The following is a 27,900-nucleotide window of genomic DNA, read 5'->3' as shown; positions in this document are numbered from 1 at the left end:
TTCTATAGCATGGCACAGTATATGATTAAATAGTGGAAGAGCTGATTGCCTGCCCAATGGTATAACAGAGGGGCACAAACATGAACACGAAATTAGTAGTCTGAGTTGTAATTTTCTAAGATTTTTTTTAACAAATTAAAGTTTTTCTTCAGAAACATTGATATATCTAAACAACATGCACTTCAATTTGGTGCCGGTCTGAAGCTTTAAGCCAGAATCTTTTTTCAGCTAGGAATCATATCTACAGAGGTTACTCTGTCGGTGTTGTATAAAGGCCCATTCTCAATACCTCATGGTCTTCTGTGTACATTTTATAAACCATCCTCTAGAGAAGTCAAGCACTGTTCTACCCCCACAAAAAATCTGTACCCTTAAATGGAATACATCACCAACCCAGGCACCACAAAATGAGCATTTTGCTTCACAAATCACTGTATCATAAACAAACCAATTGTTTGTCAAACTTGTGTTCATATAGGCAGTATATAAACTGCACACGTTAGATGCTATACCCCCACTGCCCCATCCCCCGCCCATGACACTTTTGACTAGTTGTTTGGGTACTCTCATGTATTCATCTACTTGCTTAGGCCAACCCTGGTTATTAGTGTAGCATTACTCTTATGAGAGGTGGCATCATGACAGTTGATACACCACAGCACTGTGAGCCTCCTTTGTCATGTGAAACCATGAACATTACCATTACCCCTTTCATTTAGGGGACCCCTATCACCTTGGATACACCTATCATATCCGTCATTTGCATGGGTATTTTGATAAGCCATTGATCATCTCTCTCTGCCAGTGAGAATTCCAGGTTGTTTATCACAACAAGAAATTTATTGACATCTTGATTTTGCAGTAATAACTGTTATAAATAAGTTTAAGCTCTAGGGAAAGTGTATGCAAGACCCAAGAGGGAACAACAGTAAGAGTGGGAAAACAAGAGAAGTATAAGGTAAGTATGCAGCCATTCTCCCCTACTGCTGAACCTCTGCAGGGGAGAAGCTATGACTGATGAAGAAGAAAGTTTGAAGAGTGGAATTAAAGTTCAATGTGAAAGGATATCAGTGATACAATTCACTGATGACATTGCTATCCTCAGTGAAAGTGTGGGGCAACTACAAATGTGATAAATGGAAATGAATGCAGACACAGGGCATCTCTGTGCGCTCTTATTTAAATTGCCACTGCTAGGGTGGGGAGCATGCCGCAAAGAATTGGGAGGACAGGGCATCTCTGTGCGCTCTTATTTAAATTGCCACTGCTAGGGTGGGGAGCATGCCGCAAAGAATTGGGAGGCCACTGACCAACAATTACAGTATACATTAAAACAAAAAGTGCACATTAATTCAAGTATGTTTCCATAAGCATTACAGTACAAAACTTCTCATTGTATGCTAATTTTTAAAGCTTCTCGTGGTGGACTGTTTCCACAAATGAATCACTGTCATCATCCAAATCATTGTCATCCTCTTTTTCTCTTAGACATTCCTCTAAAGGCTCTACAATCTGTTCCTAAGAAAGGACTACACGTCGAGAACTAACCATTTCACGCCTACTAACTTGAATGTAATAACTGCGAAAGCAAAATTCATAATGTGTGCCACTCACTGTTGAAATGGAAGGGGTTAATGAGCACACATTATAGGGAAAGACGGAGGGAACAGTAAGAATGGAAGACAAAGAACGAAATGCGTAGATTAAAAAGGGTGTAAGGTAGGGATGTAGTCTTTCGCGCCTGCTGTTCAATCTGTGTAGCAATAAAGCAATTACGGAAAGAAAAGAAAAGTTCAAGAGTGTGATTAAAATTAAAGGTGAAAGGATACCAATGTTAAGATTCGCTGATGACATCGTTATTGTCTGTGAAGGTGAAGAAGAATTGCAGGACCTGTTGAATGGAATGAACAGTCTAATTTGTACAGAATATGGATTTAGAGTAAACGAAGACAAAACAAAAGTAACGAGAAGTAGCAGAAATAACAATGTGAGAAATTTATCATAATCAGTCATTATGAAGTAAATGAAGTTAAGTAATTGTGCTACCTACTCAGCAAAATAACCCATGACGAATGGAGCAAGGACAACATAAAATGCAGACAGCACTGAGAATGTACATTTGGAGCACCAGCACAGCATTGTATGGCAGTGACACATTATGGTGGGAGGACCGGAACAGAAGCATTTGAGATGTGGTGCTATAGGAGGATGGTTAAAAATTAGGGGACTGATGAGGTAAGAAATGAAGTGGTTCTCCACAGAATCAAAGAGGAAAGGAATATATGGAAAACACTGACAAGGAGGAGGTACAGGATGATAGGACATCTGTTAAGACATAAGGAATAGCTTCCATGGTATTAGAGGAAGATGTAGGTGGTAACAATTGTAGAGGAAGACAGAGATTGGAATACGTCCAGCAAATAATGGAGGGTGTAGGTTACAAGTGCTACAAGATGAAAAGGCTGGTCAGAAGCCTCATAAAGAAACAGAAGTGAGATTATCAGCAAACTTAATGAAATTGTGATGAAGTACAGAAGATGAAGGAATTCTGTTATATTGGGAACAAAGTAATGCTTGACAAAGTCAAGCGAAGACCATATAAGAAGCAGACTAACACAAGCAAAGAGGGCATTCCTAGCTAATAGAAGTCTGCTGGTATCATCATAAACTTTGATCAAAAGAAAATATTTCGGAGACTGCGTGAAGCTATCTCTCTCTCTAGACCACGACTGTTTTATCTACTATCTCGCTTGTTTGATTGTAGGTTATTTTAAAGCTCCCTTCGGTGTGAATTCATGTTTGGTTTCATCCATCATCCATTTGCTCCGTTCCTCTCTCATGTTGTGAAATTTGTTGTTGTTGTTGTTGTTGTTGTTGTTGTAGTAGTCTTCAGTCCAGAGATTGATTTGATGCAGCTCTCCATGCTACTCTATCCCGTGCAAGGTTCTTCATCTCCCAGTACCTACTTCAAACCAAAATCTTCTGAATCAGTTTAGTGTATTCATCTCTTGGTCTCCCTCTATGATTTTTACCCTTCATGCTGCCCTCCAATATTAAATTGGTAATCCCTTGATGCCTCAGAATATGCCCTACCAACTGAGCCCTTCTTCTAGTCATGTTGTGCCACAAATTCCTCTTCTCCCCAATTCTATTCAATACCTCCTCATTAGTTATGTGATCTACCCATCTAATCTTCAGCATTCTTCTGTAGCACCACATTTCGAAAGCTTCTATTCTCATATTGTCTAAACTATTTATCGTCCATATTTCACTTCCATACACGTCTACACTCCATACAAATACTTTCAGAAATGACTTCCTGACACTAAAATCTATACTCTATGTTAACAAATTCCTCTTCTTCAGAAACGCTTTCCTTGCCATTGCCAGTCTACAATGTATATCCTCTCTACTTCGACCATCATCAGTTATTTTGCTCCCCAAATTGCAGAACTCATCTACTGCTTTAAGTGTCTCATTTACCAGTCTAATTCCCTCAGCATTACCCGATTCGATTCGACTGCATTCCAAAATGCTTGTTTTGCTTTTGTTGATGTTTATCTTATATCCCTCTTACAAGACACAGCCCATTCCATTCAGTTGCTCTTCCAGGTCCTTTGCTGCCTCTGACAGAATTACAATGTCATCGGCGAACCTCAAATTTTTTTTTTTCTTCTCCATGGATTTTAATTCCTACTCAGAATTTTTCTCTTGTTTCCTTTACTGCTTGCTCAATATACAAATTGAATAACAACGGGGGGTAGGCTACAACCCTGTCTCAGTCCCTTCCCAACCACTGCTTCCCTTTCATGCCCCTCGACTCTTCGTAACTGCCATCTGGTTTCTGTACAAATTGTAAATAGCCTTTTGCTTCCTATATTTTACCCCTGCCACCTTCAGAATTTGAAAGTGAGTATTCCAGTCAACATTGTCAAAAGCTTTCTCTAAGTCTACAAATGCTCGAAACGTAGATATGCTTTCCTTAATCTATTTTCTAAGATAAGTCGTAGGGTCAGTATTGCCTCACGTGTTCCAACATTTCTACGGAATCCAAACTGATCTTTCCCGAGGTTGGCTTCTACCAGTTTGTCCATTCGTCTGTAAAGAATTCGTGTTAGTATTTTGCAGCCGTGGATTATTAAACTGATAGTTCGGTAATTTTCACATCTGTCAACACCTGCTTTCTTTGGGATTGGAATTATTATACTCTTCTTGAAGTCTGACGGTATTTTGCCTGTCTCATACTTCTTGCTCACTAGATGGTAGAGTTTTGTTAGGCCTGGCTCTCCCAAGGCTGTCAGTAGTTCTAATGGAATGTTGTCTACTCCCGGGGCCTTGTTTCGACTCAGGTCTTTCAGTGCTCTGTCAAACACTTCATGCAGTATCATATCTCTTATTTCATCTTCATATACATTCTCTTCCATTCCTATAATATTTTCCTCAAGGACATCGCCCTTGTATAGACCCTCTATATACCCCTTCCACCTTTTTGCTTTCCCTTCTTTCCTTAGAACTAGGTTTCCATCTGAGCTCTTGATATTCATGCAAGTGGTCCTCTTTCCTCTCTTTAATTTTCCTGTAGGCAGTATCTATCTTACTCCTAGTGATATGTGCCTCTACATCCTTGCATTTGTCCTCTAGCCATCCCTGCTTAGCCATTTTGCACTTCCTGTCGATCTCATTTTTTGAGACGTTTGTATTCCTTTTTGCCTGCTTCACTTACTGCACTTTTATATTTTCTCTCTTCACCAATTAAATTCAGTATCTCTTCTGTTACCCAAAGATTTCTATTAGTCCTCGTCTTTTTATCTACTTGATCTTCTGCTACCTTCACTATTTCGTCTCTCAAAGCTGCCCATTCTTCTCCTACTGTATTTCTTTCCCCCAGTCTTGTCATACGTTCCCTAATGCTCTCCCTGAAGCTCTGTACAACCTCTGGTTCTTTCAGTTTATCCAGGTCCCATCTCCTTTAATTCCCACCTTTTTGCAGTTTCTTCAGTTTTAATCTACAGTTCATAACCAATAGATTGTGGTGGGATGTCCACATCTGTCCCTGGAAATGTATTACAATTTAAAACCTGGTTCCTGAATCTCTGTCTTACCATTATATAATCTGTCTGAGACCTTCCAGTATCTCCAGGCTTCTTCCATGTATACAACCTTCTTTCATGATTCTTGAACCAAGTGTTAGCTATGATTAAGTTATGCTCTGTGCAAAATTCTATCAGGCGGCTTCCTCTTTTATTCCTTGCTCCCATTCCATATTCACCTACTATGTTTCCTTCTCTTCCTTTTCCTACTATCGAGTTCCATTCACCCATGACTATTAAATTTTCGTCTCCCTTCACTATCTGACTAATTTCTTTTATCTCATCATACATTTCATCAATCTTTTCGTCATCTGCGGAGCTAGTTGGCATATAAACTTGTACTACTATGGTAGTCATGGGATTCATATCTATCTTTGCCACAATAATGCATTCACTATGCTGTTTGTAGTAGCTTACCCGCGCTCCTATTTTTTTTATTTATTATTAAACCTACTCCTGCATTACCCCTATTTGCTTTTGTATTTATAACCCTGTATTCGCCTGACAAGAAGTCTTGTTCCTCCTGCCACCGAACTTCACTAATTCCCTCTATATCTAACTTTAACCTATCCATTTCCCTTTTTAAACTTTCTAACCTACCTGCCCGATTAAGAGATCTGACATTCCATGCTCCGATCCGTAGAAGGCCAGTTTTCTTTCTCCTGATAACGACGTCCTCCTGAGTAGTCTCCGCCCGGAGATGCAAATGGGGGAATATTTTACCCAAGAGGACACCATCATCATTTAATCATACAGTAAAGCTGCATGCCCTTGGGAAAAATTACGGCTGTAGTTTCCCCTTGCTTTCAGCCGTTCCCAGTACCGGCACAGCAAGGCCGTTTCGGTTGATGTTACAAGGCCAGATCAGTCAATCATCCAGACTGTTGCCCCTGCAACTACTGAGAAGGCTGCTGCCCCTCTTCAGGAACCACACGTTTGTCTGGCCTCTCAACAGATACCGCTCCGCTGTGGTTGCACCTACGGTACGGCTATATATATCGTTGAGGCACGCAAGCCTCCCCACCAATGACAAGGTCCATGGTTCGTGGGGGGGTGTTTCCACATATGTTTGTACATTTTTTGCCTTTCCGTATTGGCCTACTCCCTCATGTTTCATCGTTTCATCTTGTGTCCCCATACATCAAGAGGTTGCAATCGTTAAGTAAGTGGTCCTTGAATAAAAGCAAGCCCTGTATTTCCCTGTCTCAGTTTCTCTCGCAGTATTCTGATCTGTCACAAGAAGAGACCTTTTCTTCAATAAATCACCTTTCCTTCTCTCCCACACTCTATTAGTCTGTAATTTCACGCCAGCCTCATTCATCCAACCCTTATCACGTATGTGAACACCACCACCTGACTGTATTGCAGAAGATTTTGGCATTGAAAATGATGATTGGATTAAATTTAGTACCATCAGCACAACATGAAAGAACAACATGTAGTGCATTTTTTCATGTCCACTTGTTTTTATAGTTACAGTTTTAGCACTTTTCATGGCAATAGTTCCCTTGCTTGGCATATCAAATATTCGCTATTTGGCATAGTTCCACAGTGACTTTCTTTTGATGTTGAATAATAAAGTGATGGGAAAATAAAATATTATTTTCATAATCTTGTGACATTTTCTGAGATATTTTGGTGTTGATTCGCATGCTAAGTTCATGATGCTTCATAAACCTGTAGCACCAACCAACTCCACCCTTAAAGCTCATTAAGTTCGACTGTAGCGCTAGCTTATGAGCATGTATTTGAATATTTTTGTATTAATTCCAGTGCCATTTTGATAGTGTCCTAGAATCCATGTCAATACATCTTCTAGTTTTTTCTGTTGTTGGAAGTGTGAAATGCTGCTCAGCTGTCCTGTTTCCATGTTTGTCTGCTTGTGCTATTACTTTCAATTTGTAGCCCACATCATGTGAATACCTTGCATTTTTTTCCATTATGAAACTAACTACTAACAAAATTGTTGCACTGTTACCAATAACATAAATCTCTTCAAATTCAGGTTCACTGGAATCATAGATTGCAGTGATGTATCATAGGCTAGAAAGTGTTCTGGGTTTGCGATGGTGGTGAGGGAGGGCAAGCTTGTGAATCCCCACAACTCATGTTCGTCACATCAGTGCACTGCTGCTGCCAGTTGAATCCAGTGTTGACAGATAGAGATAGGTTTTCCAGATTTCCCTAGGCATCAAATATATCACCATTTTTAAGACTGGTGGGTATTTTAAATCAAACACTGGACTTATAATTAATTTCAATTATGAGACACACTTGAATTTCGGAGGCAATTTTTCAAAGAAATAAGTGTTTCTTATAGTCCAGAAAATTGATATTAAGTGAGATTGTGTGATAGGATGCGTGTTAAGACGTTAAGGAATGAGTTCCATTGTACCAGAGCCTGCTTTGGAGGTCAAAAACTGTAGATAAAGATATATAGTGAAATGTATTGAAAAAATAATTTAGGATGTTTGGTACTCTTCAGATGAAGACTCAAGAAAGGGAGTAATGCCTGGTCTCACCAAGTCAGAAGATTGATGATTCTAACAAAGAAATAGGCTCACTGCTCAGTTGAGTCAGGAGCCTATTCTGTAGTATATTACTCTATAGCAGTTCTGTGGAGTAACCCATGTAGCAAATCCTAGCTACCCATGATTTTAGAACAGGTCTTTGTTAGTCAGATGCCAGAGTCTTAAGAGGAAATGAGTATTCATCTTGCTGTAATTTCCTAGACCATACCCAGTCTGCTGATTTGAAGGTGCCCTTTTTAAAAATGCATAGGTGGCAACATATCTAAGATAAGTAACGGGGAATACACTAAGAGCTGATGACTGCTCAAACCTCGTTTTAGTGTCGAATGAGTGCAGTACTGAAGCTGGTTGGGTAGGGCTGGTGTAACTCATTGGTCTACATTACTAGTAAACAGAGTCCTCATTTTTGCATGCTGTAGTAAGCTTTTCCATTCATTGAAATTTGTAACATTTATTGCTGTCTGAATGTTTGCTGTCATGGTACTTGTAAACAGATAGGAAGCTGTTTCCACTGTTGTCCAGTAATCCAGATCAGTTGTGAAAACGCAATTCTAATTCTATGGAAAAATAATGTTACATGGAAATTCTCTCTTGCAGTTGAACTGTATGGGTAAAAAAAAGTGTTGCTACTGATATCACTTATAGATAACAGTAATACAATGAGCATAGTTCCTGTTTCACCAGTTTTTTGTATAAGTCTTCCATTGTTTTTAAAGTGTGTATTTCTCACATACCTGTATAATTATGTTGTATTTACTTAACATTTTGTGGTGTTCAGTTTGTGTTAATGGTGCCTTCTTTTATCGTAACAGACAAATGGTTCATTGGACAATCCACCTCCTGGAACAGTGATGGACAACACTATCACGCGACGTGACTGGTCTGACTTCTTCCTAGTTTCTCAAAATGTGAGACAGGTGAGACAACACTTAAACTGTTGGAGTCCAGCTAATTAAATGGTGGAGACAGAGTCAACATACAGATACACTAAACAAGGGGTTCAGTTCAGCATGTTTTAGTTTAGTTCAGAATATTTTACTCTTACAACAAGTTTTCTTTATTTTAGAATTACTTCAATCATTGGAACTACTTAAATTTTTCATAAATCATCTACCCATGAGGTTAGTAGAAACAAATACTAAGAAACTGTGTAAAGTAAAGAATTGTATGGTTTGAAGAGACCTAAGTAGAGCCTCACAGTGTTCTTAAGATTTCAAGTTTTTACTATATCTCCCCCCCCCCCCCCCTACTCCCCCCCCCACCCACTCCCCCCCCCCCCCCCCCCCCCGACACACACACCGAAGTAAAAGAAATTAATCTATGGTTATTTTAATTAATCTCAGTAGAAGTAACAATACAAAATATTTCTCATCGTATTGTTCTTAAACAATGGCAGTGGAATGAATGAACATCCTATATTTTCATTAACATCACAAATTTTCAGAAGAGCGTGTTGATCATAATTCTGATTCCTAATATGATGTTTTAATGAATGCAATTGATTTTTAAAAATTTAATTGTATAGATTTAAAAAAAATTATATTCATCAAACCGCAGCGAGAGAAAACACACACAAAATTTAAGGAAATGGGCAAGCTTTCAGAGTGAGTGGCTCCTCCTCCTTGTAGAAAGGTTGAAGGGGAAGGAAGTGGATGAAAGAAAAGACCTGGGAAGGTTTATAAAACGGAGAGAATAACAGTAAAGTCAGCCAGAACCCTGGGTGAGGGGAGACTTATCAGATGGAATGAAAAGGAAAGTATCATCCTGTCCACTAAGCCTCCTGACCCAGCATTCTGGGCAACTGTTGCATAACTCTGCTGATTTCCTAAACTTTGCCAGTCCTTTTCCTTCATCCTCTTCCTTCCCTTTCTACACCCCTGCCAGGAGGAGGAGAAGCCACTGGCTCCAAGAGCTTGCACATGTCCTCATTTTTACATATTTTCTCCTTTTGATGCTTGATTAGTAAATAGATTGTTCAAAAATTAAAAAAAAAAGTGAAAAAGGTGTTTCATTGCTTCATGCAAATTTGAGTGTCTCACGTCCAGTCACATGGATCCTCCTACTTGTGGTATGGTTTGAAACAGTTTTTGCACAAAACATTTTAACACATGGTAAAGAAGTTCTCTGAGTTCCCTTCTTTCACTTAGCACCTCCTGCTCACCACCTTGTTTCATCTTCAGAAGAAAATTAAAAATGGCTGTGGAGGCCCTCTCTTCTTGTCAATTAGGTGATAAATTGGATTCGAGAAGAAAAATCCTATTATTTGTGTTGCAGGTTGCATTGTTCATTGTAAAGCTGCATGATAAGTAGCAATATATAGGAAACTGCGCTATTGTTACATATTTAGGTAACTATTTTCTTTGAAAACATGTTGATGTATTCCTGTAAATATTAAACAGCAACTATTTAGTGTATCTGAGGAAGCAGCAGCTTTTTTCCAGAGTAACAACGTCCTGCTAATTTACTAGCTTACATTTCGCTAACAGAAGTGCGCAAGGTATCAAGAAGTATTGTGATTGTTTTGCTGTTAATGAAGCATACGAATTTTTTTTGCAATATACACTTCTTCCACATAAATTCTGTTTCACAAAGGTTGTTTAGCACAGTTTTTGTTAAATTAAATCAAAGACTTTCTCAGAGTCTCTGAATGTCAAAGTGTTAATTCATGCTTGGTACTTCATTCTATAATTTTGCTCACAACTAGCAAATAGTCAATTGAGCTACACCTACCTCTAAAACCAATTTGTTCATATCCTTCATAAAAAACAAATGCTTTTTATTATTACGGTTTTAATGGATAGCTTGTACATTACAGAGAGAATACTGATGAGCCAGTACTTTTTCTTCCGTTGTCTCGAAGTGGAACATATTACACATTGTTCCAATTGTGGGAACTGTTTTTAGTAGAGATGCTGAAAATAATTTTGTTAGTTTCTCTTTGCATTACTTTGCTACCAGCCTTAACTATTCTTATTGAAAAACTTTCTTGCATACCTTTCTGTTCATTCAATGAATGGTGTTACAGTCCACATCTGACATTACTTTGGGATTGTAATTATTTTCATTAGTAACTGAGTGTGTTTGTGATTTACTTATTGAACCATAACAATATTTTTAGAAATAGTCCATTGATTTTATAATTTTCTTTCTGTTACTAGTTAGTGTTCTGTCTGTGACCTTGACTGATGGAATGTGACAGTTGCACAACGAAAGTTTATTTTTATTACGTATACTTGCTGCTATTTAGTTTTTTCTTCTATCAGATTTTTGTTGTCTCTTCTCCACATCTTCTCAGAGACTTTTTAAATAGTTTTGGTAGTTCAGCACATTTTGTCAAACTACTCTTAATGTTTAAGCTGTATGTGTATCCAGGACTCAACACTGAAATGGGAAGTAGGGGGAAACCAGTAAATAAAGTATGTTTGTAATACTTAAGCTGGACTTACTAATTTGTGATTAAGTAAATCAGCTGGTGCTGCTCCTTATTTCCTTAAGAAAGGCTGTACTAATAGCTCTGCAAATTAACTGTTGAATATATAAAACCGTAGCCTGCTGCATATAAGACTAATGGTTTTGAATGTGCTGGGCTTTATCATTCAAAGTTTGGTCCAGGATTAAAGTAAATACCTGCAATACCACCCATTTTGCACACTGTTGACAAGTCTTGCAACTTTCCTCTACATTCCTCAGTTGCTCCTCATTGTTTGGGGGGAGGGGAGAGCAGGAGTAATTTACAAAGAAAACGTTAAATTATTCCATTTTTTCTAATAATTTTATATTTGTTAGTGATCAGAACTATTTATTTCTTAGCAGTGTACTTATTTTAAATTTTCTGTTGTTCTATGCTGTTATTTACAATTATTAACAATTGTTAACAGGGAACAGTTTCACCAACACATTACGTTGTCATCTATGACACAAGCAGCATGCAGGCTGACCACGTCCAGCGTATGACCTACAAGATGTGCCACCTATATTATAACTGGCCTGGCACTGTACGAGTACCAGCCCCTTGTCAAGTATGGTTAATTGTAATTTCCATAATTTTATTTCTTCTTAGTGGGCATCACTATAAAGGTGACCTTTTCACCACTTAGTGTGTAATATTACTTAGTGGTCACGTGATGTGACCTTTGTAGCTGATATCACTAGCTAAACAACACTGCATACTTGTCCTTGGGTTCCAAGTCAATGTGCTTGTCTGTCATTTTTCATTCGCTATATGTAAAAACATATTAACCTGACTATCATTCACCCCTCTTACACACACACACACACACACACACACACACACACACACACACACACACACACACACGTACGCACGCCACAAGAGCTCGTGACTTACTGTCAGAACTGTGGCACTGCCTTTGAGTCGTGAGAAGCAATGACGAATGCCACACATGCAGTGGAATGAGTTTGTTTCACTGCACCCTCCACCGACCGACTTTTGAAGAGGGATATTGTAAATAGACCTTTGAAGAAGTCAGTGCAAACCTTAAACTAACAACCAGAACATGCAAAAATGTTAATTAGTTGTCTGCTGAAAATTTAATTCAATGATAAATTGAAATCTGATTGGTAGTTTACAATAACAGAATTGAGCATACCCATCTACAGCTCCTCATCATAATCTTATTAAACTAGTACATAAGCAAATCCCTGAAGTACAGAAACAGTTGCGTACATGTACAGTTAAATATTAGAATGGAAAGATTACATTAACATCATTGGTTTGTGGAATCTCCATTTCCATAGCAGTCCACCTCCATCATTTCAGCACAAGAGTCTCTCGACTCTTACAGGTCTGCGTGGCACTTGATGGCTATCCCATATTCACACTTAACAAGCACCTTTAAGTTCTTGGCTTCCATCTGGCATCTTTCCACTCATGAATTCATGTGCAACAGAAAATTAAGTGCCACCAGGCATTAGAGATTGAACCTCACTCAGGTTCCCCTAGCACAAACTGCACCTTGCAGTCTTGCCTTCATCAAAAATTCACTTATCAAGTACATAAAATGTGGTAATATTTTCACAAATTCAGTTCTCTCAAATGCAAAGCAACATAAATCACTGTAAAACCTTTTTTCCATCCCAAGCTTAGTAATGATTCTCACAATTGGCTCAAAATAAATGTTATTACTATTATTATTATTATTATTATTATATCTAAAAACAAAGATGATGTGACTTAACAAACGAAAGTGCTGGCAGGTTGATAGACACACAAACAAACACATACACACAAAATTCAAGCTTTTGCAACCAACGGTTGCTTCATCAGGAAAGAGGGGAGGAGAGGGAAAGACGAAAGGATGTGGGTTTTAAGGGAGAGGATAAGGAGTCATTCCAATCCCGGGAGCGGAAAGACTTACCTTAGGGGGAAAAAGGGACAGGTATACACTCGCAGGCGCGCGCGCGCGCGCACACGCGCACTCGCACTCGCACACGCACACACACACTCGCACACACACACACACACACACACACACACACAGACACAAGCAGACATTTGTAAAGGCAAAGAGTTTGGGCAGAGATGTCATTCGAGGCGGAAGTACAGAGGCAAAGATGTTGCTGAATGACAGGTGAGGTATGAGTGGCGGCAACTTGAAATTAGCAGAGGTTGAGGCCTGGCGGCTAACGAGAAGAGAGGATATACTGAAGGGCAAGTTCCAATCTCCGGAGTTCTGACAGGTTGGTGTTAGTGGGAAGTATCCAGATAACCCAGACGGTGTAACACTGTGCCAAGATGTGCTGGCCGTGCACCAAGGCATGTTTAGCCACAGGGTGATCCTCATTACCAACAAACACTGTCTGCCTGTGTCCATTCATGCGAATGGACAGTTTGTTGCTGGTCATTCCCACATAGAAAGCTTCACAGTGTAGGCAGGTCTGTTGGTAAATCACGTGGGTGCTTTCACACGTGGCTCTGCCTTTGATCGTGTACACCTTCCGGGTTACAGGACTGGAGTAGGTGGTGGTGGGAGGGTGCATGGGACAGGTTTTACTCCGGGGGCGGTTACAAGGGTAGGAGCCAGAGGGTAGGGAAGGTGGTTTGGGGATTTCATAGGGATGAACTAAGAGGTTACGAAGGTTAGGTGGACAGCGGAAAGACACTCTTGGTGGAGTGGGGAGGATTTCATGAAGGATGGATCTCATTTCAGGGCAGGATTTGAGGAAGTCATATCCCTGCTGGAGAGCCACATTCAGAGTCTGATCCAGTCCCGGAAAGTATCCTGTCACAAGTGGGGCACTTTTGTGGTTCTTCTGTGGGAGGTTCTGGGTGATGAGGAAGTGGCTCTGGTAATTTGCTTCTGTACCATGTCGGGAGGGTAGTTGCGGGATGCGAAAGCTGTTTTCAGGTTGTTGGTGTAATGGTTCAGGGATTCCGGACTGGAGCAGATTCGTTTGCCACGAAGACCTAGGCTGTAGGGAAGGGACCGTTTGATGTGGAATGGGTGGCAGCTGTCATAATGGAGGTACTGTTGCTTGTTGGTGGGTTTGATGTGGACGGACGTGTGAAGCTGGCCATTGGACAGATGGAGGTCAACGTCAAGGAAAGTGGCATGGGATTTGGAGTAGGACCAGGTGAATCTGATGGAACCAAAGGTTTGGAGAGGAAATTCTGGAGTTCTTCTTCACTGTGAGTCCAGATCATGAAGATTTCATCAATAAATCTGTACCAAACTTTGGGTTGGCAGGCCTGGGTAACCAAGAAGGCTTCCTCTAAGCGACCCATAAATAGGGTGGCGTACGAGGGGGCCATCCTGGTACCCATGGCTGTTCCCTTTAATTGTTGGTATGTCTGGCCTTTGAAAGTGAAGAAGTTGTGGGTCAGGATGAAGCTGGCTAAGGTAATGAGGAAAGGGGTTTTAGGTAGGGTGGCGGGTGATCGGCATGAAAGGAAGTGCTCCATCGCAGCAAGGCCCTGGACGTGCGGAATATTTGTGTATAAGGAAGTGGCATCAATGGTTACAAGGATGGTTTCCGGGGGTAACAAATTGGGTAAGGATTCCAGGCGTTCGAGAAAGTGGTTGGTGTCTTTGATGAAGGATGGGAGACTGCATGTAATGGGTTGAAGGTGGTGATCTACGTAGGCAGAGATACGTTATGTGGGGGCTTGGTAACCAGATACAATGGGGCGGCTGGGATGATTGGGTTTGTGAATATTAGGTAGAAGGTAGAAGGTAGGGGTGTGGGGTGTCGGTGGGGTCAGGAGGTTGATGGAGTCAGGTGAAAGGTTTTGTAGGAGGCCTAAGGTTCTGAGGATTCCTTGAAGCTCCGCCTGGACATCAGGAGTGGGATTGCCTTGGCAAACTTTGTATGCAGTGCTGTCTGAAAGCTGACGCAGTCCCTCAGCCACATACCCCTGACGATCAAGTACCACGGTCGTGGAACCCTTGTCCGCCGGAAGAATGACGATGGATCGGTCAGCCTTCAGATCACGGATAGCCTGGGCTTCAGCAGTGGTGATGTTGGGAGTAAGATTAAGGTTTTTTAAGGAGGATTGAGAGGCAAGGCTGGAAGTCATAAATTCCTGGAAGGTTCGGAGAGGGTGATTTTGAGGAAGAGGAGGTGGGTCCCGCTGTGACGGAGGACGGAACTGTTATTATTATTATTATTATTATTATTATAGATATTGCATTATCCACTTGATATGAACTTCTCTCTTAAGTACAAAGTCATGGCAAATAAAATATGTGAATACAGAGTAATCCACATATTTGTATATATTCTATACACGGTGTGTTCCAATTCTGTTAGGCCTGCTTGTGAGAAATTCCAAACTGCAATGCTTTCTTGTGGTAAGTTGTCTAGCATTGCTGCAGCAGGCATTCTGGCCGCGACTGTAGCAGTACCTGCTGGACACTCATCGGAAAAAGCTGGTAGAGCTCCATCATTTGTGGTCAAGAATTCATCGCATTCCACCTGAATACCGAGAAGTAGGCATCCTTGTTGCTCCTTCACACCACCACCCCAGCCCCCAAAGTGAAGATCATGCACAAGTGTTTGGCCAGAAGATGGATCACAGTCCTGGATCATCTGCTATATTCACTGGATTTGCTCCCAGCTGACTTCTGCTACTTCCTCAACTCAAAATGAAGTTGGCAATGAGACAAAACCGTTATAACACACTTACGGACATCCAAGAAAATTGTACTGCAGTACTAAATGCAATTCCAAAAAAGAATACAGTGACTGTTTCAAAACAATTTCAAATAATTTTCAATTGTTTATTGATTCAGGGGGAGATTATTTTGAGTAAGTACAGTGATTCAGTGAATATCATCCATGACTTGGTTGCCTTAGCCACAATCCTAACAGAACTGGGACACACAGTGAAAGCAAAACTTAAATAAGAGCCATTATTGTATAATTCTAAACTACAGGTATGCACTTTCTGTGTTGCCGTCTTTGTTTACAGATCACTTTCAAGTTACTTCCATCAGTGGGTATGCAATCCTGTTAATACAATACTAGCTACAACCATTAGTTTTGTTACTAAGCTGCTCCACACTCACCATTAGGCAGATTTTCACAAAAGCTCGTCTTATCTTTCCCCCATCAAAGGAAACTTTACATATATCTGTAGACTCGTATATGACAATTTTCCCTTAATAGCTTACTCCTAAACAGCAATTAGACTTGTTGTTGTTGTTGTTGTTGTTGTTGTGGTCTTCAGTCCTGAGACTGGTTTGATGCAGCTCTCCATGCTACTCTATCCTGTGCAAGCTTCTTCATCTCCCAGTACCTACTGCAGCCTACATCCTTCTGAATCTGCTTAGTGTATTCATCTCTTGGTCTCCCTCTACGATTTTTACCCTCCACGCTACCCTCCAATGCTAAATTTGTGATCCCTCGATTTCTCAGAACATGTCCTACCAACCGATCCCTTCTTCTAGTCAAGTTGTGCCACAAGCTCCTCTTCTTCCCAATTCTATTCAAAACCTCCTCATTAGTTATGTGATCTACCCATCTAATCTTCAGCATACTTCTGTAGCACCACATTTCGAAAGCTTCTATTTTCTTCTTGCCTAAAGTATTTATCGTCCACGTTTCACTTCCATACATGGCTACACTCCATACAAATACTTTCAGAAACGACTTCCTTACATTTAAATCTATACACGATGTTAACAAATTTCTCTTCTTCAGAAACGCTTTCCTTGCCATTGCCAGTCTACATTTTATATCCTCTCTACTTCGACCATTGTCAGTTATTTTGCTCCCCAAATAGCAAAACTCCTTTACTACTTTAAGTGTCTCATTTCCTAATCTAATTCCCTCAGCATCACCCGACTTAATTCGACTACATTCCATTATCCTCGTTTTGCTTTTGTTGATGTTCATCTTACACCCTCCTTTCAAGACACTGTCCATTCCGTTCAGCTGCTCTTCCAAGTCCTTTGCTGTCTCTGACAGAATTACAATGTCATCGTCGAACCTCAGTTTTTATTTCTTCTCCATGGATTTTAATACCTACTCCGAACTTTTCTTTTGTTTCCTTTATTGCTTGCTCAATATACAGATTGAATGACATCGGGGATAGGCTACAACCCTGTCTCACTCCCCAACCAGTGCTTCCCTTTCATACCCCTCGACTCTTATAACTGCCATCTGCTTTCTATACAAATTGTAAATAGCCTTTCGCTCCCTGTATGGAAAAACTGGTAGAAGCCGACCTCGGGGAAGATCAGTTTGAATTCCGTAGAAATGTTGGAACACGTGAGGCAATACTGACCCTACGACTTATCTTAGAAGAAAGATTAAGGAAAGGCAAACCTACGTTTCTAGCATTTGTAGGCTTAGAGAAAGCATTTGACGATGTTGATTGTAATACTCTCGATTACACTTATTTATTCATAAAAAAAGAAAATTTATCTAGACTATGACTCTCAATAGAAACTTCTGTAGATCCCACAAACTTCTCCTCCTCCAGTACAAGTTCAGCCTTCAATAACATATTCGTACTTGCTTGTATTGAATATAGTATACCATAATTCCAAATACTTTTGCATCACCTACTTCCAATCCAACTTATCACATTTCCTTTCTCTTTGACTTTAGCAAATAATTCTTATTCTCAGCACTGTCTTGCTTTGATAAGTATTATTGTTTTTACTAGCTCTCTCAATTTCCATAGATAATTTTCCCTCATTACCATTGCAGTAGATCCTTTAATTCTCTCTTTCTGTTATTATATGTATAACAAAATCCATTATTTTTTCCTTAAATAGGCATTCTTTCTTAAATGGGGGTTTTGCCTAGGTACGTGGAAGGAGTGATCCGAAATCATAATTCAAGCATGTTTAGGTGATGTAAGAGCTATTTAATCACAAACTTACCAATAATCTGCTACAAATTTAAATACAGCATGCACATATACACACTCTTTGCAAAACATGTTCTTTAGTTTTTTTAAAAAAATCAGCAAGAATTAATTATTTCCTCTTTCCAGTGTACTGTAATGACAGAAGTTGTTGCTCTGGTTGATTGATGTTTGTTATAATTTACTCCTCTTCATTAAACGATGAAAATTAGTTCCTGACATATCCAGCCCTTGTACAGCAGCTGCGAAACTTGGTGCAGCAGCCTCTGCCTCTTCCTTTTCTTCTTCCTCTTCCTTGGCTTCTTCATGATCTTTGCCATCACCATATCATACCTCACGGTGTTTCTTCACTAAAATTTCACACATCTCATTCACATTCATCTCAGGTGTCGTAGTTAAAACTTCGTCATCACAAGAAATAAAGTCCTGGAATGTCACATTTTCAGGAACATCTGTGATTCTACTTCATTCTTCATGGTGAACCATGTCGTATTTATCAGCATCCGATGTACCACAGCCACCAGCCTTTGCAAAACAATTTAACACAAGTCTGTTATGTTACACAATCCCATGCAGCAACAAACATATGCATGGCCTGTAAAATGTTCACTTCCTTCCTCTCAAGGTATATAATTGATTTCTGGATGACTGCCATCCTGTATTTTGCTGTAATAGAGTGTATCACATCCAGGTTCAAAGGCTGCAGATGACTTGTGCAGTTCGGCATTTAACAATGCTTCCTTGTTTTTGAGAATGCCATACAATGAAGATGGCGCAAAATAGTACTTTTTTGCCATGTTTGTCTTCAACATCGTGGATGATTGTCAGCTTTTGCTCAATCGTGGAATTCCTACTTTTGCATGCCAAAGCTCCACAAAAGTATAAAACTAATAAAGTCGACAACAACGAAGACAACACTTCACCGCTTCCATTTTGTTTGACTGTGACACCTGATCGCATTACCAGAATCACATGGTGGCATGACAAAATTTGCTTTCCTATTTGTTAACCTCTGTTGCTGGTTATGGCTACAATGGAATTTGATCTAGATACGTGTTGACTGAAAGACTCAATTACCTTATACTGCCATCACATGACACATAGTGTGACCAGTGTAAAACTGAAATAATTCAGAAACTCACTCGGTCATGTCAGGAATTGCGTAAAAACTGGATTTTAATGTTATGGATGTTCCATGTTTATTCCTTAAAAGCGGACTTTTTCTTAAAGCATGATTTGTTAAAAGCGGGTAAGAACAACATTGTTTTTATGGGAGTTTCACCAGGACCAATGGAAACATTTGTTAAAAGCAGGCTTTCCTTAAAAGCGGGTTTGTTAATTTGAGGTCAAAATAGAGTACTCTTCTCCTCATCCTAACAACCGATAGAAAAGTAGTTAACAACAGGCCAAGAGGAATAAAGCCATGCCCAGCTTGAGGTTCAGTGTATGCTACATGCTTTCTCACCAAGAATATGAGTGCTCTGAAGGATGAATGCCTTCAGCCCCCTTTTTACCATTTATAACTAATGCCCAAACAAAAATAGCTCTCTGTTAATCTTGGTAACAGTTACCCAAAAACAAAGCTTCCTTAACTAATGAAACCAATACCATTTTACTTTAGAATCTCACCAAGTGAATGCATACTAACAATCCGTAACTGTTTGTAATTAAATTTACACCTACATTCATCCAGTTAGTACTATCTTTAAATGCATTCAGCAAAGATTGTAGTAAGATGTCTACACAAGTAAAAATAGAAAGAATTACCTCAATCAGATCCTTATTTTTCTCTGTAAGCCAACAATATTCCTTATTCACAACTGTTTCCTCTATCTTGAATACATCAACCAGTAAATACTATCATGTAGCACAATGCCAATTTCAAATGGTCAGTGATACACATGCCACAGTTTCTTCATTTCAAAGTCAGTTTACTTGAACCTATTCTTTTATCTTTACAAGTACCAAGCCTCCAGTTATGAATATATTTGATTTTGCACTGGTGCCAATTAAAACTTTTATTTAACTGTCAATCTTCCTACAACACACAGATGACAGTACCGCATGCACAAATTTTTTCTTCCATTACTCTCTCCTCCTCACAGGTTTTTGCCCTGGCAACTATCCCTTATCTTATCATCATCAAATATAAATGCTTGTATTTTGTTTCTTGAATCCACCTCATCAACAGTTTTCACTGTGTCATTTTCCTCAACAGATTCTGCCTCAGTACTTGAATAAAAATCCCTTAACATCTCCTCCACATAACCCTTACTAGTCCATAAGTCAAAAAGTTCAATGGCATTACTTGATTTAGTTGCAACTGCCTCCCTAGTCTTCACATCGTGCTCAAATCTCCTTTCATATTTTATCTGCATGCTCTCTTCTGCAAGTTTGTGTATGTTGTCTATCTCTTTAATCTGTGAACGAGTACCATCTGTTTCCATAATTGGCTGCTCACCACTCTGCTGAACCACTACTTCGTGCTCCATTACCCAAACACTCATGGGTTTCTTTTTATTTTCCTCTTTGTCTCCACTCACATTGAGCATTCCAAAGATTCCTGATAAAACAGACCTAAAACTATAATTTTGTTCATGATTTGCAAGTGGTCCACATTGTACTATAACTTCTGACGCAAAGCCAGCCCCCCCCTCTGTCCCCCCCCCCCCCCTCTCTCTCTCTCTCTCTCTCTCTCTCTCTCTCTCTCTCTCTCTCTCTCTCTCTGTCTGCTTGTCTGCTGACCGGTTTGATGCTTGAGACAACCACCATGAATTCCTTTACTCTTCACCTCAGAGTAGCATGTGCACCATACGTCCTCAATTAATTGTTGGATCTATTCCAAACTCTTATCTTCCCCTACAGAACTTTTTTACTCTCAACAGCTTGTACCTTGGAATTGTTTCCCTGATGTTGTCAAATGTCCTATCGTCCTGTCCCTTCTTCTTGTCAATGTTTTCCATATGTTCCTTTATCTGCCAATTCTGTGGTGAACCTCCTCATTTCTTATCTTACCAGTTCACATAATGTTCAACAATCTTCTGTAACATCACATCTCAAATGCTTTGATTCTCTTTTGTTCCTGTCTCCCCACTGTACACGTTTCGTACTACGCTGTGCTCCAAGTCTAGTCTCTCAGAAGTTTCGTTCTCGAGTTAAGGTCTATGTTTGATATCAGTAGATTTCCCTTAGCTAGGAATGCCGCCTTTGCCTGTGCTAGTCCGCTTTTTATGGTGCCCTTGCTTCATCCATCATGGATTATTTTATTTCCAAGGTAGTAGAAGTCCCCAGATTTGTTTACTTTTTCACTATTCTCATGTCTGCTACTTCCTATTACTTTTTTCTTTCTTCAGTTTGCTCTAAGACCATATTCCATGCTCAGTAGACTGTTCATTCCATTCAGCAGATCCTGTTTAATTGTTCTTCACTTTCATTGAAGATAGCAATCTCATCAACAAATCTTATCATTGGTATCCTTTCACCCTGGATTTCAATCCCACTTTTGAACCATTCGTTTATTGCTGTTGTAGGGGTGAAAACTGCATCCCTGACTTGTCTGTTGTTCCCTTTTGATTATTGTGTATATTACAAATTACCTGTCTTTATACCTTAACCTTATTTTTCTCGGAATTTTGAACACTGTCCATCATTTTACATTGTTGAATGCTTTTTCAAAGTAGAAAAATTCAATGTGTCTTGATTTTTCTTCGGTCTTGCTTCCATTATCAAGTGCATGCCAGAACTGCCTATCTGGTGCCCTTATCTTTCCTAAAGCCACACTGATTGTCATGTAACAGATCCTCAATTCTCTATTCCATTCATATGTTTATTATTCTGGTCAGCAGCTTGGATCCATGATCTGTTACGCTGATCATCTGATAGTTGTCACACCGATCTACCCTTGCTGTCATTGGAATTGTAAGGATGACATTTTTCCGAAAGTCTGATGGTATGTTGCCAGTGTCATACATTATAAACACCAATGTGAATAGTAGTTTCGTTGCCACTTCACCCAGTGATTTCAGAAATTACAGTTGGGTGTTATCTATCCCTTGTGCCTTATTTTAACTCTTTCAAATTCTGATTCTAATACTGGATCCCATACGTTTTACATACTGACTCTTAATTTCTCCTTCTATCATGTCATCAGACAATTCCGCCCCCTGATAGAGGCTTTCAGGGTACTCATTCCACTTATCTGCTCTCTCATCTGCATTTAATAGTGGAATTCCCATTACACTCTCTGTGTGCTGAGCCAGTCCTTCCTAAGATCATATGTATAATTTTTTGCCCTGCAGCCATTTCACCTGACTTTCCTGCACTTTCTATTTATTTGATTCCTGAGACATTTGTGAAGCTGTTATTCCCCTTGATCAGCTGAAGCAATTCTTCTACTGCTCAATGTTTCTTCACATTTACTTTCCTTGTATCTGTGCTTCTGTGCAATCTCTTCGTAGAGATGACCACTCCTCTTCAACTGAAATGCCTGCTCTGTGTCCCAAATCACAGTATCCATATTCTTAGTGAACTTCAAAAGCATCTTGTCTTCTTTAGTACTTCAGGTATCCCACTTTCTTCCACATCGATTACTCTGGACAGTTTTCTAAAACTCCTGTCTACTTTTCATCATTACTGATTTTTGATCTGAATATATGTCTGTACCTGGATATGCCTTACAGTCCAATATCTGATATCAAAATTTGTGTCTCACTATGATGTAAACCAGCTGGAATCTTCCTGTATCTCCAGGTTTTTTCCAAGTATGATTTTCATCTTCCTTTACATACCGAATTACTATACATGAGATTGTTGTTGGCATTGGTTTGCTCTTGGTTGTGTTGAGAACAACCCTATTATTGAACTGTTCACAGAAACTCATTCGCTGCCGTACATTCCTATTCAACCTTCTCCTGTTATATCATTTTCTGCTGCTGTTGATATTACCCTATGTTCTTCTGACCAGAAATCTTTACCTTGTTTCCATTTCACTTCATTGACGACCCCCCCGCCCACTATATTGAGACTGAGGCTTTGCATTTCCCTTTTCAGATTTCCTATACTCCCTTCACTTTCAGACTTCCAACATTCTTCTCTTCTACTGGTAGGTTGTTATCCATAGGTTATTTCATGTTTTTCTCATGGTTCTCCTCCTTGGCAGTCTCCTCCCAGAGATCTAGATGGGGGACTAATCAAGAGTCTTTTGCCATCATGACACCTATCAATTGCAGGCCACATGCCCTATGGATACACATTGTGTGTTTTAGATGCAGTAATTGCCATTGTTCTGCATCCTCATGCTGCTAATTTTTTGCCTTTTAGAAGCAATTGCACATCCCAAGGGCAAAGGAGTGCCCTGAACCTGTGTCCACTCCTCCACCGTTTGTATACCTGTTTTTAAAACTGTCTTGTTCCTCTATCATAATTTGCCACAGTCTAAACTGGTACTGAAGCTTCATTCAGTTTCCCTATTCTTGTTTGTGGTAGTGATTGTCTGCTATCAGGTGTTACTACCTCCTCTTCAACCCCCTTCACTACAAACCAAGCCACTGTGAGCACGTTCATTTACATTATTGGTTGTCAGTGCCTCTTGCCAATTTACTGCTACTTTCAACATGTGACCCTCACTTTAAAAACCCTCTTTGCTTCCATAGTGACATTAGAAACAAACACTGGCAAATCACTACAACCCCCTGAACCATAGGCAGCTCATTTCCTGTTTTGCTCATTTCCATAGACTTTTCCATCGTCTATGCCAGCTGCTGTCAGTAGCTGTCTGGCCCAGGTGACTATATCAAGATGGCAGCTGCCCCTCTGCACACGTTCTGAGAGCTTTTCCTTGATATGCTTCTTTATCCGACAAACCTGTGTGACACGCTTCTGGTCAGCTGACTGAATGTCAGGCATGTCTCTTGTACTATTTCAGATGCCATCAGCTGCATTCAGAGTGAAGTTGTCCATTTTTTGAGTGATGTAATCACACTTGGAAAATTTCATTGCGGCTGTTTTTTCTGCAGTTAGCCAATATACTGCATTTCACTAGCATCTTTTAGTTGTTTCTTAGTGCTCATTGTCCTCTACCAAAAGGTAAAGAGATGCCAACTTAGTACAAGAGGTAAATAATTCAATTTTTTGCACTTCCTGAGGTCTTTATATGACTCTCCTTACTTGATGTGTTCTGTTCAATGCTACAGTTGGGTATCTCTCAGGATTTACTGTTGGGAAAAAATATGTATTTCAACAACCAGGATGTATTTCTTTCCTACAAATGGATATCTTGAGTTGTGGCTTAATACGAACGGCTAGTGATTAGATAACTATAATGCTAGAAGTCGATATCTTGACATGTCATGTTAGATATTTCTGTAGCCTGTAAGTTAATAATATTGTCCGCATTGTAAACAATGTTTGGTGAGTATAGTTTCCCCCATTATTTATGCATTTGTCCAGTTTATGTTGTAAAGCATGAACATCTTTCATAATTGCCAAATATACTGAGCTGGATTTCATTTCACTATGACCAATAACCATAAATTTCAAATCAATCATTTTTACATTAGGTAGTTCCAAACAATGGTGAAGCACATTGCAACAACAAATTTGTTTGATTCTGTCCTCCACAGTGATTACTAAGATGTACCATTGTAGGGAGAGGTCTGAAATATTCATACAAATGGCTTGCTATCTTACAGTGTCCTCGTTTCCCCCTCAATTTCTGCCACATCAATGTGGTTGTTTTGGTTTTAGGTCATACAGTATGGAAAGAAGATTTGAATAGTTACTTATAAAACAAGTTGTTGTTGGTAGGATCATTTGGTGCCAACAAAACATGCTGGAGATTGAATTTGCAACTTACAGAAGTCCCATCTGAGTTTGGTTCTCGCTCCATGTCTTGGTTCTTTTCCTCTCCAACCCTGTCTTTTACTGATGAGCATTATAATTAAGTGCAAGTTCATCTGTATTGTCCCAGAGTCCCAGAGGTGTTGTAGGACATGCATAGAAGACCTGGTCTTTTTCAGGAAGATGAAAACAGAACTTCCTGTATGTAAGTATCAGATTTAGCTGCTTCAAGATTGTTTCATGTGGCCAAAAATAGAGGAAAAACGAGGAAACTGTAAGATAGCAAACCATTCATATGAATATTTCAAATCTGTTCTTGCAACAGTAAATCACATTTCCTAATTTAGCGAACACTTTGGAGGACAGAAATTAAACAAATTTATTGTTGCAATGTGCTTGATCATTGTCTTGGAAATATCTAACATTAGTTTAAAATTCATAGTTGCTGGTATAGTGAAATTGAATGTGATTCATTGCGTTTGGCAAACTCTACAGAAGAAAAAAATAATCAGAAAAGCAAACTATCCTGCTGACTAGAAGACTCTAGTCAGCAGTGCAAGAAGAAAGGGTGACAAACCGTATGTTGTTCACGAAATAACCCATGAGAAGATTAGCAGCTGGAAGGATCATCTAAGTCACCGCATGACTATTAGGAATGATGATCTGAATGGGAAGCCAGTCAGATGGCAGAGGATTTGCTGGCTAAACTTACAAAACACCATCCATTTGTTACACAATTTAAAGAATACTTGGACGAGAAGCTTAGAGGTCTGAACTATAACAAGAAAAATCAATAAAATCTCATTGTCTGACATCATATATTTATACGTGTCCATCATGTCTATAATAAATGAAAAGGACAACTATTTGATGTCCCTGTCCATGTCAGTGTTTCCTGCACTAGAATTGGAATATTGGCTATTTTACAAAAACTTGCCTTCTCAAAGATATCCAGAAGCATGTGGCTCATCACCTGAAGATGCAGTGAACGACTTCTGACAATAATTGCTTTGAAATTTTGTGGTATTTGTGGAGGTGAGAAAGTGAATGACCAATAGTGTTTTTCAAAATATTTGACATTGTTGTGTATGGTTAAAACAACTCTTGCATATCTCAACATTAATATGTATTTCTTTGTAAATAAATATTTTTATCATCATTAGCAGTTAGTTTATTTTGCAAATCATAAGTGGGTAACGTACCATCTGGACCAGTGCAACAAGTAGATATCTCATTTTTTAATTAATCAAACAATGGAAAATCCAGGATGGAATGTAACAATACCAGAGAGGGAAAGTTGCTACTAACTATATAGTGGAGTTGTGAGTCGCGATAGGCACAACAAAAACATTCACACAATTATAGCTTTCGGCCATTAAGGCCTTTGTCAGCAGTATACACACACACACACACACACACACACACACACACACACACACACACACATGCAAATGCAACTTGCACACACGTCTGCAGTATCAGAGAACTGAAACCATTTAAAAATAAATCAATAACCAAATAAATTTTGAAAGGAGGATGAGAAAAAACTGACATTACTGACTTTTCTGAGCTAAATAAGCACTTAATATTGAAATTTTTTCAAACACTTTGTGAACAGTGAAGCTTCAAAATCCTGAGAGATTTTCAAGTGTGTTTCTTTTAGTGACAGCTATTGAACTTAGCCAATCAGGCTGTTGCTCTTGCAAATTCAAGTTGCCTACCATATAAAATAGTGTAAGTTGTTCTCCTAGCATAGATAGAAGTGTATGAGACTACTCCGCCTTTAGCTCAGATTCGGTTCTCACTATTGCCCCATGTTGAACTTTGTATTCCTCTCTCTTTAGATTTTAGGAAACCAAACGAAGAACGTGTTTGGTGACACCATCTCTGGTGGGCCTTTTGAATTTGCTTGCACAATGGCCTGATTAGCTAACTTGTATGCTAATTGACATGGAACATAAAGAATGCATCTCCCCCTCCCTCTCCCCCTCCCTCTCCCCCTCCCCCTCCCCCTCCCCCTCCCCTCCCTCCAAACTCGGCCAGACCTCAGACCTTACCACAACACACGTCTGTGTGGCTCAAGAGCTAATGACACACTGCCAGAGCTGTATTGCTACCTCAAAGTGAGATGCAGTGCCATGTATGAAATGTGCTACCAATATGTTTCAACCTCTTTAATTGCATAATCAAAAAGTGGAAAGTCCATGTTGGAATATCAACAATTTTTTGAAAAGGATTGGTTGCTAATCACTGTAAAGATGATACATGTAGTGGCAGACAGGCACAACGAAAAAACTGTCACATATGAGCTTTTGAACAAGGCCTTCTTCAGAAAACAAAACACCACACATTCATGCAAGCAAGCACACCTCAAGTGCACACAAGACTGCTATCTCTAGCCCTGCCAGACACACGTGTGTGTGTGTGTGTGTGTGTGTGTGTGTGTGTGTGTGTGTGTGTGGTGGGGGCCTTTGCTTAAGAATGGTTTTGCCAAAAGTTCAAGTGGTAAAAGTCTTCGTTGTGCCTGTGTGCAACTCGGCGTGTAATTTTTATGGTAAGTAGCATAATATTCTTTCGTAACATTAATGGTTTCAGTTTAAAAGGTCATTGTGGTGAAATAGAGGTGAACTGAAGACAGCAACAAATTCGTGCTGTGCTACTGTATGTGATGGTTTAATTGCTTAAAATAGAAATGCTTCTGTTTGCGATGGTTTGATAGTCAGGTAGGTCAGTCGTATTCCACCTTTTTTTCTCTCTAGATCATAGAGACAGTTTTCCATTCCAGCCAGTACCCCAAGATCCCGGGCTTTGCCCTAGAGTAATCTTTAATTAAAGTTATACGTAACTATATACAAAATAAATTGTAAAATTTATAACTTACCAAATACAAAAAGGAGGATTATCGTATAAATGTATGAAATAAGTACAGGAACTGTATTACAGTTTCTCCCTCCCTCCCTCCCTCCCTCACACGCAGTTCATGGCTGAATATTTGTTAACGCAAGTATCAATGGTGATTCTGGATTCAAGCATTTTTTTGTTTTGGTTTTATTGTTGTCAGTGCAGAGGAACACTGCCCACAAAAATGAGTAGAGGGCAATGGAAG

General features: G+C 39.5%; 1 protein-coding gene across 1 annotated transcript in view; it reads left to right on the top strand.

The window, feature by feature from the left end:
- The window catches only part of LOC124595138 (piwi-like protein Ago3), a 198,525-nt gene that overhangs the window by 162,234 nt on the left and 8,391 nt on the right, over positions 1–27,900 (top strand). Inside the window, exons 16-17 of the mRNA XM_047133737.1 lie at positions 8,434–8,538; positions 11,500–11,640. Coding sequence (XP_046989693.1) covers positions 8,434–8,538; positions 11,500–11,640 — 246 coding nt within the window. The remainder of the gene's footprint in view (positions 1–8,433; positions 8,539–11,499; positions 11,641–27,900) is intronic.

The sequence above is a fragment of the Schistocerca americana genome, chromosome 2, assembly GCF_021461395.2.
Source record: "Schistocerca americana isolate TAMUIC-IGC-003095 chromosome 2, iqSchAmer2.1, whole genome shotgun sequence".
NCBI lineage: Eukaryota > Metazoa > Arthropoda > Insecta > Orthoptera > Acrididae > Schistocerca > Schistocerca americana.
Note: the sequence above shows the minus strand (reverse complement) of the source record. Positions and strands in the feature narration are given on the sequence as shown.